The sequence below is a fragment of the Nansenia antarctica genome (assembly GCF_963989245.1).
Source record: "Nansenia antarctica genome assembly, chromosome: 3".
NCBI classification, from domain to species: domain Eukaryota; kingdom Metazoa; phylum Chordata; class Actinopteri; order Argentiniformes; family Microstomatidae; genus Nansenia; species Nansenia antarctica.
This window is the reverse complement of record NC_137688.1, coordinates 66,425,086-66,437,897: the sequence shown is the minus strand read 5'-3', so window position 1 is coordinate 66,437,897 and position 12,812 is coordinate 66,425,086. Positions and strand designations below refer to the sequence as shown.

The window sequence follows — 12,812 nt, the reverse complement described above, 5'->3', positions numbered from 1 at the left end:
GAATAAATAATGCCTAGTTGAATGGCTAAACAAGACAACTGTCTGGACAGTACTGCTAGAATTATTCACCTTACCGCTGCACAGATAGACAAAGCGTATAAGTCCATTCTGTTAACATTAAGTCTACTCTGCTAACAAAGACTATTCCAGTTGATTTGTCAGTTGTTGTGCATTATATTTTTGTTGTGTTTGCAGTTTGCCCTTTAATAAGTCATATACAAATAATTAAGTTATATATATTCTCATGCTAAAATCGACTGTAAATCCAGATTTTAAAGTTGATATTCTTCCCCGTGGAGCATGCCCCCATAACCTGTGCCCCACCCAAAAATGTTATCACCAGTGGTTATCACTGTGGTCAGCTATGACAGGTTTAGGCAAGTTAAGGATGACTCCAGGGTGCAACTGGTCTGAGTGACTTTTAATTAGTACATCTCTATCTCTCTCTCATTTTGGGAGGAGAAAGAAGAGATCAGAAGAGATAGAGTGGGAGAGCCATATAAGGCGTGTGCAAATAGGCGGGAAATTAAGTGTAGGTGGGAAGTGTTTTTTTTTTAGCTGTTGAGCTGAGCAATCAGTCTGACTGCCTCAAGCTCCAGCAGATTGAGGGGGAGTACAAACCACTGGTCCCTGGGGACTAGGACCATTGCACCCTTTGCCAGCAGATTCGCAATCTCCTCTCAGAGTGCCCTTGTCTTTACCGGGCAGGGCAAAACAGTCTCTCTCACCCCCCCCGAATAAATCAATAAATAATTCAGTCATTGGCTACCTATAGGAGTAAACCAATAGTAGCAGAGCTCTCCTATGGGGCAGAGCTCCACAAAATAGATCAGTTGAGCCTACATTTCCTACTACAACATCGCTAAAAGATTGAAATGGTTGCAGTCATAATAGTGTCTAAATTTGACCATGTGCTGTTGTAAGGAGTCAATCTTATCAGACCATTCCAAACATCTTGATTAATGTTATGTTCTTTTACTGATTGTGAGTGTGTGTGTGTGTGTGTGTGTGTGTGTGTGCGTGCGCGCGATGTCCTTTTGCTTCAATAATGCCCGTAATGCCAAACGTTGTCCCTAGTAGAAGCTCCTCCCTCTACAAAAATTCCCCACAAGAAAAAAAGAGGCAAGCGATAGCGCGCGCTTCCTGTACAACCTGGTCTCAATCACGTCCTCGTAGCTGAGATAAATTCACCCCACAACTTCATCGAAGTCATAATCGTACTGAACTCAACATGTCTGGAAGAGGTAAAGGAGGAAAGGGACTCGGAAAAGGAGGCGCCAAGCGTCATCGCAAAGTTCTCCGTGATAACATCCAGGGAATCACGAAGCCCGCTATCCGCCGCCTGGCTCGCCGTGGGGGTGTGAAGCGCATCTCTGGCCTGATCTATGAAGAGACCCGCGGTGTGTTGAAGGTCTTCCTGGAGAACGTGATCCGTGACGCCGTCACCTACACCGAGCACGCCAAGAGGAAGACCGTCACCGCCATGGATGTTGTATACGCTCTGAAACGCCAGGGACGGACTCTGTACGGCTTCGGCGGCTAAACTATTCGTAAACTCAACCACTCCCTACAAAAAACAACGGCTCTTTTAAGAGCCACCCATCCCCACACAAGAGAGTTGATTCCATTGTTATAACACATTTTGTCAGGCCTGTACATTCAACGGCTATAGCTGTCATGAAAAAAACATACGTTGCCAAATCAATGTCAACGTAAGTAAATGCGTAGTCTTGGCATTCCACGACTAGAAATGACCATCCCACATGTGCACTCTAGAAAGAAAATGGTTATTATGGATTATTACTCACACAACACAGTGCAGCCCCTTTTTCTATTGCGCATCTAGTGATAATAATAATGCATGCCCTTGTACCATCCCAAAAGGACCATTCCTGGTAGTAATCGCTAGGCTGGTTGGGAGTTTGGGGGACTTGGTGTTCTATGTATATCATTCTCAATCTTCCTCTTGACGTTTTCATGTTCATATCGCCATCGGAAACAAGGCAACCCGACAGCAGAGTGAAAAAGTAAGGAAGGGGTGGGGGGGAGGAGCTCGCGCGTGCGCAGATAATGTATTTACCCGTGAGGCAGGCTAGAGCTTTGGAAGTGGATGTCAGCAGCCCCCTAATTTGCATAGCCCCACCTTTATATTTCGGGTGTGCGTTTGCCGCCTCTTCATTCGTTTCTAAGAAGTAACGAGCCACTATCAACATGCCTGAGCCTGCGAAGCCTGCGCCCAAGAAGGGCTCCAAGAAAGCCGTCACCAAGACCGCCACCAAAACCGGCAAGAAGCGAAGAAAGTCCAGGAAGGAGAGCTACGCCATCTACGTGTACAAGGTCCTGAAGCAGGTTCACCCCGACACCGGCATCTCCTCCAAGGCCATGGGAATCATGAACTCCTTTGTCAACGACATCTTCGAGCGCATCGCCGGTGAGTCTTCTCGCCTGGCCCACTACAACAAGCGTCGTACCATCACCTCCAGGGAGATCCAGACCGCCGTGCGTCTGCTGCTCCCCGGTGAGCTGGCCAAGCACGCCGTGTCCGAGGGCACCAAGGCCGTGACCAAGTACACCAGCTCCAAGTAAACAGATTTTCGTCTGTATTACTTACCCCAAAAGGCTCTTTTAAGAGCCACCCACCCTATCAAAAAAGAAAGCAATTCCATAGTGAGTTGACCTCGCGTGCTACAAATCAGTCGAATTTATATGCTGTACTGATTGTGTGTATTGTAACAAGTAAGTAAAATTATACAGTATTTATACAGCACCTTTCCCAGACCAAGGGTCTCAAAGTGCTTTACATAACAAGTAGAAACACAAATAAAACATAATACAGGAGTGAAAGCCACAGCAGGTTAAAACAGGCAGAAAGTATACATAACATAACAAGCATGTATAAGGCATATGTATCAATTACTCGATGTTACAATTTTCAAAGACTCCAGTCCTTGAACGCGCCGGAGGTTTTGCGCGCCTTTTTTGTTCCTCACTTGTTTGTTGCTCACTAGTTGTCCAAAACGGTTTCCTCTATTAATATAATGGACAGGAGTGACTACACTGCATACATACGCATGGCCAATTTCTCGGGACAGGTGGATTCAAAATAAATAATAAAATATAATAGTTTAAACGGCGTTCACATGTGGATTTATCATCACCTCCAGGGAGAATCAGACCGCCGTGCGTCTGCTGCTCCCCGGTGAGCTGGCCAAACACGCCGTGTCCGAGGGCACCAAGGCCGTGACCAAGTACACCAGCTCCAAGTAAACAGATTTTCGTCTGTATTACTTACCCCAAAAGGCTCTTAAGAGCCACCCACCCCATCAAAAAAAAGCAATTCCATAGTGAGTTGAGCTCGCGTGCTACAAATCAGTCGAACGTATATGCTGTACTGATTGTGTGTATTGTAACAAGTAAGTACAATGTATTTATACAGTACCTTTCCCAGACCAAGGGTCACAAAGTGCTTCACATAACAAGGAAGAAAACACAAATAAAACATAATACAAGAGTGAAAGACACAGAGGGTTAAAAACAGGCAGAAAGCATACATAACATAAGCCATATGTATAAATTACTCGATGTTCCAATTTTCAAAGACTCCAGTCCTTGAATGCGCCGGAAGTTTTGCGCGCCTTTTTTGTTTTTCCACTCTGCCATTGTTTCTTTCAACTGCTGGAGTAGTGTACTCACTAGTCGTCTAAAACGGTTTCCGGTATTAATATAATGGACAGGAGTGACTACACTGCATACACACGCATGGCCAATTTCTCGGGACAGGTGGATTTAAACATAAATCATGAATATAATAATGGTTTAAACGGCGTTCACATGTGGATAATCTCGTACAATCAATAAGTTAGCCTACCACTACCGCCAAGACATGCCCACTTATCTATCGATATGCCTTCATATCACCCCCATTATGTCATTAACTGGCCAAGTCAGTGTGACAAGTCAATAAAAGAGCAATTCCATAGTGTTTTGAGCTGACGTGCAACAATGAAGTCGACGTTATAGTATGGTATAGTATATATTATATAGTACTGGTGTTTAATAACTCGATGTTACAATCTTCAATGACTCCAGTCCTTAAGTGATATCCCTCCCAAAGACCTCTTAATCCCCACTACCTCCCAGTACAGGTTTCTCCACAGTAAATAAGTTAATAATGAAAACATGTAATTCTTCCTTTTTCTAGCATTGTGACTGCCTGGTCCTAGCATAGATGTATTTTTCTTATGATGACTGATGGATAGGTGATTCTTAGACAACCTGGCTAACTGGACAACGAGTGTTTTTTCAAATGTTGTTCAGAACCAGACTCGACCAATAGAATCTAGTGTCAGGAGTCGCCTACTTTGCATAGCTCCCCCTTTATATAGCGGCTGCACTACCTCCACCCTTTTATTCGTTTCTGAGAAGTAACGAGCTGTTTTCATCATCATGCCTGAGCCTGCGAAGCCTGCGCCCAAGAAGGGCTCCAAGAAAGCCGTCACCAAGACCGCCAGCAAAACCGGCAAGAAGCGCAGAAAGTCCAGGAAGGAGAGCTACGCTATCTACGTGTACAAGGTCCTGAAGCAGGTCCACCCCGACACTGGCATCTCCTCCAAGGCCATGGGAATCATGAATTCCTTTGTCAACGACATCTTCGAGCGCATCGCCGGCGAGTCCTCTCGCCTGGCCCACTACAACAAGCGTCGTACCATCACCTCCAGGGAGATCCAGACCGCTGTGCGTCTGCTGCTCCCCGGTGAGCTGGCCAAACACGCCGTGTCCGAGGGCACCAAGGCTGTGACCAAGTACACCAGCTCCAAGTAAACCGATTTTCGTCTATTACTTACCCCAAAAGGCTCTTTTAAGAGCCACCCACCCTATCAATAAAAGCAATTCCATAGTGAGTTGAACTTGCGTGCTACAAATCAGTTGAACTTATATGCTGTACTGACTGTGTGTATTGTAACAAGTAAGTACAATGTATTTATACAGTACCTTTCCCAGACCAAGGGTCACAAAGTGCTTTACATAACAAGGAAGAAAACACAAATAAAACACAATACAAGAGTGAAAGCCACAGCAGGTTAAAACAGGCAGAAAGTATACATAACATAACAAGCATGTATAAGGCATATGTATCAATTACTCGATGTTACAATTTTCAAAGACTCCAGTCCTTGAACGCGCCGGAGGTTTTGCGCGCCTTTTTTGTTCCTCACTTGTTTGTTGCTCACTAGTGGTACTTTTCCATCTGGGTCCCGCTTTAGTGCAGTTCGCATCACTTCGGGGTCAGGTCGGGTCACTTTTGATCTGTTCTGGTTTCCATTATACACACAGACCCGGACTAGTAGGAGGAGTAGACGATAGTAGGCGGAGTTACGCGTCACACGCAGCCTGGCAAAAAGCTTCGGGTGTACACAGCAACAGCAGTGAAAATGGCAGACAAACACGGTGCCGTTTGCGGGTTAATAACTTCGGGTTACCGGGGGTTAGGATAACAATTCAAACGTGTCCGGAAAGAGGAGAAACCAGGGAATCCAAAAGTTTTTGAATGGAGTCGATCCTCCACTCCTATCACCGTGGACACAGCGCGGAGCGAATTCCCTGTTAAAACCGGCATTTGACTCATGAGTGAACGGGCTTGATAGCACAGCAGCAGCGGTCGGGTGAACTCCCGGTTCATCGAGTTTACGGTTAAAAGCATAACTTCTCGGGGTGTCAGCGCGGTGGTTAACACTAGAGCAGCCGTGAGGTGTTAAACAGCACCAGTGAGTACAAAAAAAAAATCTACCTTTGCACTCGATCAAATTTCAGGACCCTCCTTTCATGACTTTTCCTAGATATGTGCGTTCTACCACCCAGCATCTTTACATTTTCAAAATCGAGTTAGTATAAAGCGATTTTGCAGTATTTCTGTGTGTGTCTGTGTATTTGCATTGGAATTCAGCTGCCATCTTTTTCTCCAAGGCTGCAATTCTCTTTTATATCAGCAGAGGGAGCAAGGACACACACACACACACACACACACACAAGGGGACACACACAAGGGGCTTCAGTGGATAAGACTGATATTTGTAAACATATATAGGCTAAATAAAGCAATAGGGATACATAAGATATGTATATGTACAGACAGTTATGAAAATTATAAACTGTACAGTATGTCTCCCAATCCCTTCAGACGTTTGAAGTGCTGCCTGTCTATAGTGCTGCCTGTACTCATCAACGTATATTATAAAAAAATATATATTTATAATATTGTATATAATGTCTTTTTTGTATATCACTGTAGACCACAGTCTCACTCACATATACACAACACATAACACAACACTGTTGTGTATAATAATAATAACTGTAATACACAACAGGCAAGATGGTTGTAGCCTACATAGATATATACACAGATTAATATTTGTACACTCGTTTTCGAACATTAGATAGTTGATTTTGGCAACATTGTAGTAGCCAATTGCAGAGTGTATTAATAATTGTGTTTGTTTCAATCCTCAGTGTGTTCATTTTATAGTGTGCAGTGAACAAAAAATTAATAATAATCGTTTTCGAACATTATACTACATTACCCATGCTGCTTAGCGGTGATGTCAAATGATGTCACGATGATTATGCCTGTTGCAACACTGCGTTACCACAATCATCCACAGAACGCTGCCACCCCCCACAGCGGGAACACGGATGACCACGGCAACACAATGCTGCAACACCCATCACCTTCCTTTTCAATAATAGCAATCAACCATCATTCAGACATATACATATCTTATGCATCCCCACCGCCATGCCACAAACATGAGTCCCACACAGCGCCGAAGCCCGAACCCGAGCACAACGTGTGCCCCCCGCGACGGTGACTACGTTGTGCAGCAAACTCTTGGCTATGTACTGTTGACAAAATACATCCAACATCTAAATAGCAAAAAATATCGTTTTAGTAATATTGTTACTAACGTCAGAACATGAGAGTTCTCTCGAGGAATCTCGCATACTATTTACGGTAGTATGTAGAGCTGAATTCGACCCTAAAAGAGAGACTCCTCCGGTCTTGCAGACTCCAGACAGATAACGTATATAACATTGATCCAACGTTACTGTATGATAATATTGCATAAATCATAAAACACGGAATTTTCCAGGTTTGGCAGTCACAGAGTTAATAATATTACATTTTGACTTGTAGTTCAATGCTTATGGTAGTAGGATCACATTATGATGTGACACACACCCATTTTGACCGACGTTGATTCAAATGTGAATGGACACATTCCAATGTTGATGGGTTTTTGAATTGGTCGTTGATGGTAACGATCGCAAAGCCATCATGTAGCTTCCCGCCTTGTAAAATACAATGCATTACTTTCGAGTATGTCTGGCATATATCGGACCTCCGTTTTATATTGAAAAATATGGTGATATACATAGGCGAACCGATCGAGAAATGATCAACCGTCCCCTATAGCCTATCAACATGACAAATAAACTCCATTGTATGTTTGCATATGAACACACCTATTCCTATAAATTAGCCTGCATTACAGTCTAGAGAGCACACCTCCTCGTTATTTTTGCTGTGATGAGTCGTCCAGAGTTCCAGAGACGCCATTGGCAACCTGATGAGGTTTTAGCATTCATACATGACGTGCAAGCGGATCAGTCAGATGGAGGATCAGGAGATGATGAGCGAATTATCATGGTAAGATAACAACACTGTCCCAAATTGCATCATATAGGCTATTGTTTTTCTGTGCATAATTACATTAAAACAATGTGAAATGTTTTTACATAAGGCTTATCTAGGAAAAGTCAAGATATTTATGTGCAATAGGACAACCCATGTTTACATAAGGTTTATATAGGAAAAGTTAGGATATTTATATGTTTACATAAGGTTTAGGAAAAGTTAGGGTATTTACAGCATAGTGAACTGGTTTATGATAGGAAAAGATAGGATATTTATATGTTTACAGGAAAAGTTATTCCTTATTTATAGCATAGCGTACATCAAGTGTTTCTATAGTAGATTGTACGGTACTTGTTACTGTATAAATGACAATAAAGACCATTCATTCGTTCAACTAATAGTTTCTTGTGTCTTACAGGCAGCAGGCGATCATGTCATTGAATCAGACGCAGATGCTTCCGAATGCGACTGTGACACTGAGGACGCATGTGAAGCCACGAAAGAGAAGGGCCGAGACGGCACAGTGTGGACTGAGCAACCAGGCCCAACACAGCGCAAACCCAGGCGCTCGGAGAGGCAGAGAACGACAGGCCAATATCATAAAGACAGCTCCAGGCCCGACTCGTTATGCCAAATCGAACATTACAAGTCCGTTGAGCAGTCTACTGTGTCTGATTGACACGGAAATGTGGCAACAGATTCTAAAGTACACTCAGGCAGAAGCTGACCGGAGTAATGCTGAGAAGTTCAATTTGACAATGGACGAACTAAAGGCATTCGTCGGTCTCCTTTACTTCAAAGGAGTTTATTATGCCAAGTCCGTGAGGATGGATGACTGCTGGTCATCACATCTCGGAGTCGATTTCTTCAAGGACACAATGAGTCGCCAGAAGTTCCGAGATATCATGCGCTATCTACGCTTTGACGACAAGAACACACGAGCCGCCCGCGTTCCGGTGGATAGATTTGCCATGATTTCAGACATTTTTGATACATTTGTGAAAAACAGCATTGCATCATACACACCTGGTGACAACATCACCGTGGATGAACAGTTGTTCCCGACCAAAGCAAGATGTCGTTTCACACAATACATGGCCAATAAACCTGACAAATTTGGCATAAAGTTCTGGGTTGCAGCGGACGTGGACACCAAATACATGTTGAACGCACATCCCTACCTAGGGAAAGATGCAAGCAGGCCGGCCGGTCAGCGGTTATCAGACAATGTTGTGCTGCGTCTGATGGAGCCGTTCGTGGGCAAAGGAAGAAATGTCACGACAGACAATTATTTCACCTCCTTGCCACTGGCAAACACCCTTTTGGCCCAACAAACCACAATTGTTGGCACAATTAATAAAATCAGACGTGAGTTGCCCCCATGTACACGGGCACAGACTGAAAGATTTTCCAGCAAGGTGCTGAGGGCTGGAGAAGCCACACTCACAGTTTACCAGGCGAAACCTAAAAAAAATGTTTGCCTCCTCAGCACACTGCATCAGACAGTTTCTACTAATGATGGCCCAAAGAAACTGCCTGAAACGGTTGCCTACTACAACAGCACTAAGTGCGGTGTTGATGTTCTGGACCAGATGACGAGGAAATATACAGTAAAAGGAGGGACCCGCCGTTGGCCTGTAGCTGTGTTTTACAACATTTTGGACATGGCTGCAATTAATGCACACATTCTGTACAGCCAGTGCATGGGCATCAGTATAACCAGGAAGCAATTCATTCATAAGCTAGCAGGGGAGCTGTGTGAGCCACTGGTAATGACAAGGCTTCCTTCTACACCAGCAGCGAGAAGGCGACTGCAACTCGACAGGCCACCTACACCCCCACAGGTGAAAAAAAAAAAGTGTCAAGGCGCCAGGTGTCATGGGAACAAAGCGATCAAGATCTGCCAGTCGTGTGGAAGATTTGTCTGTGGTACATGCACACAGCCAGCAATGGTGTGCTGGAAGTGCTGACTGTTCTATATTTACGCAGACTGTCCTATATTTACACAGTGTGTGTCCCCTTTTTTATATATTGGTGTTTATTTGTTACCATACTTTTTATTTGGAATAATTGACGTGAACATTGCAAGTAAATAAAAATGTTCCTTGAAATATCTGTCTCTCCGTGTTCGTCCGTAGTATGCCTGGATAATTTCCACTCATCTTCAAAAATTCCCAGAATATTCTGTTCTATGAATATGTAATCACAAGAAAGACCTTCTTCCTGCACACAAAATCTTCTTCCTATAGTCAGACCTGCTAGTCAGAGGCTATACGCGCTCCTGTGAGATCACTCAAGCCTCAAGTTTATTTGTCACTACATTACACTACATTACACTACAAGTGTACAGCCACATTATGCAATCAAAACAAAACGAACGAACCCCCGTGAGCAGTTGCAGGGGCTGGCTGACAATATTATTACAAAATAATATTGTATATAATAATATTGTTTATATATATAAACCAATAACATTACATTACACTACAAGTGTACAGCCACATTATGCAATCAAAACAAAACGAACGAACCCCCGTGGGCCATGTGTAGCCTATGTACAATTATAAATGTTCGTTCAGACAATACAACATATATTGAAAATGATGATGAATACATGTGGGATGGCGGTACGGGGATGATATGTGGCATGTCCGCTCGCCAACTAAAGCCCCTTCTTGCCTATATACAACTGTACAATCATTCAACTGAATGATATTGTGCCCCCAACTCTTTCTCTCTCCTGCCTGGGTGATGTGTATTTACGTGGTGTCACCACAACACACAAACTTTATTTGTCAATTACACACTCTTGCGTATTTCCATTCATGATGGTGTTTCTGTAAATTCATATATATATATATCCTATTGCATTATTTGAAAATGTACAGCGTTGTAAATAGTGTCATTCAATGCACAACGCACGTCATTTCACACGACGAATGACTTTCTGAGGCAGTGAAATAATACATTATCAATACATGATATACTGGTGGCCTTTCCTGTCTGTCTTCACTGTCTTCACTAGATCTGCCTCACCAGGCTGAGTACAGCCTTTCTGGTGGGAAGTGATGGGGGGATGGTAGAATGCTTTGTTTGCTGATCGGCAAGCAATCATCATGAATACGATTACGCTCCCCCTCGCATGATCCATTACATCAAGTGAATGGAACTTTCTTTAGAAACTAGTTATTCTTGTTTATTTCAGTGGTGTAGGACGTGACTTTCATTCATACAATTCACCCCGTCTGTGTCACCCCGTCATATTTGGATAGTTGATTTTGGCACCATTGTATAGTAGCCAATTGCAGAGAGTATAAATTATTTTGTTTGTTTACTGCACATTATAAATGAAATGAAAATAGCTGTTGTGAAAAGTGAAAATATAGTGTGTTCATGTTGCAGTGAAATGTCTTTACATAGATGTGATCAGATGTGATATTTCTACTACAAACGAACACAGACAGAGAGACAGATAATTCAAGTAACATTTTTATTTACTTGCAATGTTCACGTCAATTCTTCCAAGTAAAAAGTAGACTTTCTGAGGCAGTGAAATAATACATTATCACAATATTGCAATATTTATTACTATTATTTTTTTATAATAAACTTTAATTCGTTAGTAAAGCTCCCGCAGTCTCAATCTATCGTTTATTTGTCACTACATTACACTACATTACACTACAAGTGTACAGCCACATTATGCAATCAAAACAAAACGAACGAACCCCCGTGAGCAGTTGCAGGGGCTGGCTGACAATATTATTACAAAATAATATTGTATATAATAATATTGTTTATATATATATAAACCAATAACATTACATTACACTACAAGTGTACAGCCACATTATGCAATCAAAACAAAACGAACGAACCCCTGTGGGCCATGTGTAGCCTATGTACAATTATAAATGTTCGTTCAGACAATACAACATATATTGAAAATGATGATGAATACATGTGGGATGGCGGTACGGGGATGATATGTGGCATGTCCGCTCGCCAACTAAAGCCCCTTCTTGCCTATAGACAACTGTACAATCATTCAACTGAATGATATTGTGCCCCCAACTCTTTCTCTCTCCTGCCTGGGTGATGTGTATTTACGTGGTGTCACCACAACACACAAACTGTATTTGTCAATTACACACTCTTGCGTATTTCCATTCATGATGGTGTTTCTGTAAATTCATATATATATATCCTATTGCATTATTTGAAAATGTACAGCGTTGTAAATAGTGTCATTCAATGCACAACGCACGTCATTTCACACGACGAATGACTTTCTGAGGCAGTGAAATAATACATTATCAATACATGATATACTGGTGGCCTTTCCTGTCTGTCTTCACTGTCTTCACTAGATCTGCCTCACCAGGCTGAGTACAGCCTTTCTGGTGGGAAGTGAGGGGGGGATGGTAGAATGCTTTGTTTGCTGATCGGCAAGCAATCATCATGAATACGATTACGCTCCCCCTCGCATGATCCATTACATCAAGTGAATGGAACTCTCTTTAGAAACTAGTTATTCTTGTTTATTTCAGTGGTGTAGGACGTGACTTTCATTCATACAATTCACCCCGTCTGTGTCACCCCGTCATATTTGGATAGTTGATTTTGGCACCATTGTATAGTAGCCAAATGCAGAGAGTATAAATTATTTTGTTTGTTTACTGCACATTATAAATGAAATGAAAATAGCTGTTGTGAAAAGTGAAAATATAGTGTGTTCATGTTGCAGTGAAATGTCTTTACATAGATGTGATCAGATGTGATATTTCTACTACAAACGAACACAGACAGAGAGACAGATAATTCAAGTAACATTTTTATTTACTTGCAATGTTCACGTCAATTCTTCCAAGTAAAAAGTAGACTTTCTGAGGCAGTGAAATAATACATTATCACAATATTGCAATATTTATTACTATTATTTTTTAATAATAAACTTTAATTCGTTAGTAAAGCTCCCGCAGTCTCAATCTATCGTTTCGTTGGCGGATTAAATTCAGCCCCTGCCCCTGCTTCCCTGCTACAGACGTACAGCTAACCCTAATGTGAAACGTCATCGTGTCAAGAGCCTGGCAGACGGCCTTGTGTGACATCGCCC

The 12,812-nt window shown here is 42.5% G+C and overlaps 4 protein-coding genes across 4 annotated transcripts in view; all 4 read left to right on the top strand.

The window, feature by feature from the left end:
- LOC308152854 (histone H1-like) overlaps positions 1 to 12,812 on the top strand; it is a gene marked incomplete at both ends in the record, with an annotated part of 58,791 nt that overhangs the window by 7,917 nt on the left and 38,062 nt on the right. The gene's annotated exons all lie outside the window — the stretch shown is intronic.
- On the top strand, positions 1,232 to 1,543 carry LOC308152935 (histone H4; the record flags this gene model as incomplete). The annotated part of the gene is made up of 1 exon (XM_080526007.1): positions 1,232 to 1,543. The coding sequence occupies one exon, from the start codon at positions 1,232 to 1,234 to the stop codon at positions 1,541 to 1,543; it is 312 nt and encodes a 103-aa protein (XP_080382133.1).
- On the top strand, positions 2,212 to 2,586 carry LOC308153152 (histone H2B-like; the record flags this gene model as incomplete). The annotated part of the gene is made up of 1 exon (XM_080526243.1): positions 2,212 to 2,586. The coding sequence occupies one exon, from the start codon at positions 2,212 to 2,214 to the stop codon at positions 2,584 to 2,586; it is 375 nt and encodes a 124-aa protein (XP_080382369.1).
- Positions 4,447 to 4,821, top strand: LOC308153150 (histone H2B-like; the record flags this gene model as incomplete). The annotated part of the gene is made up of 1 exon (XM_080526241.1): positions 4,447 to 4,821. One exon carries the CDS (start codon positions 4,447 to 4,449, stop codon positions 4,819 to 4,821), a length of 375 nt encoding a protein of 124 aa, XP_080382367.1.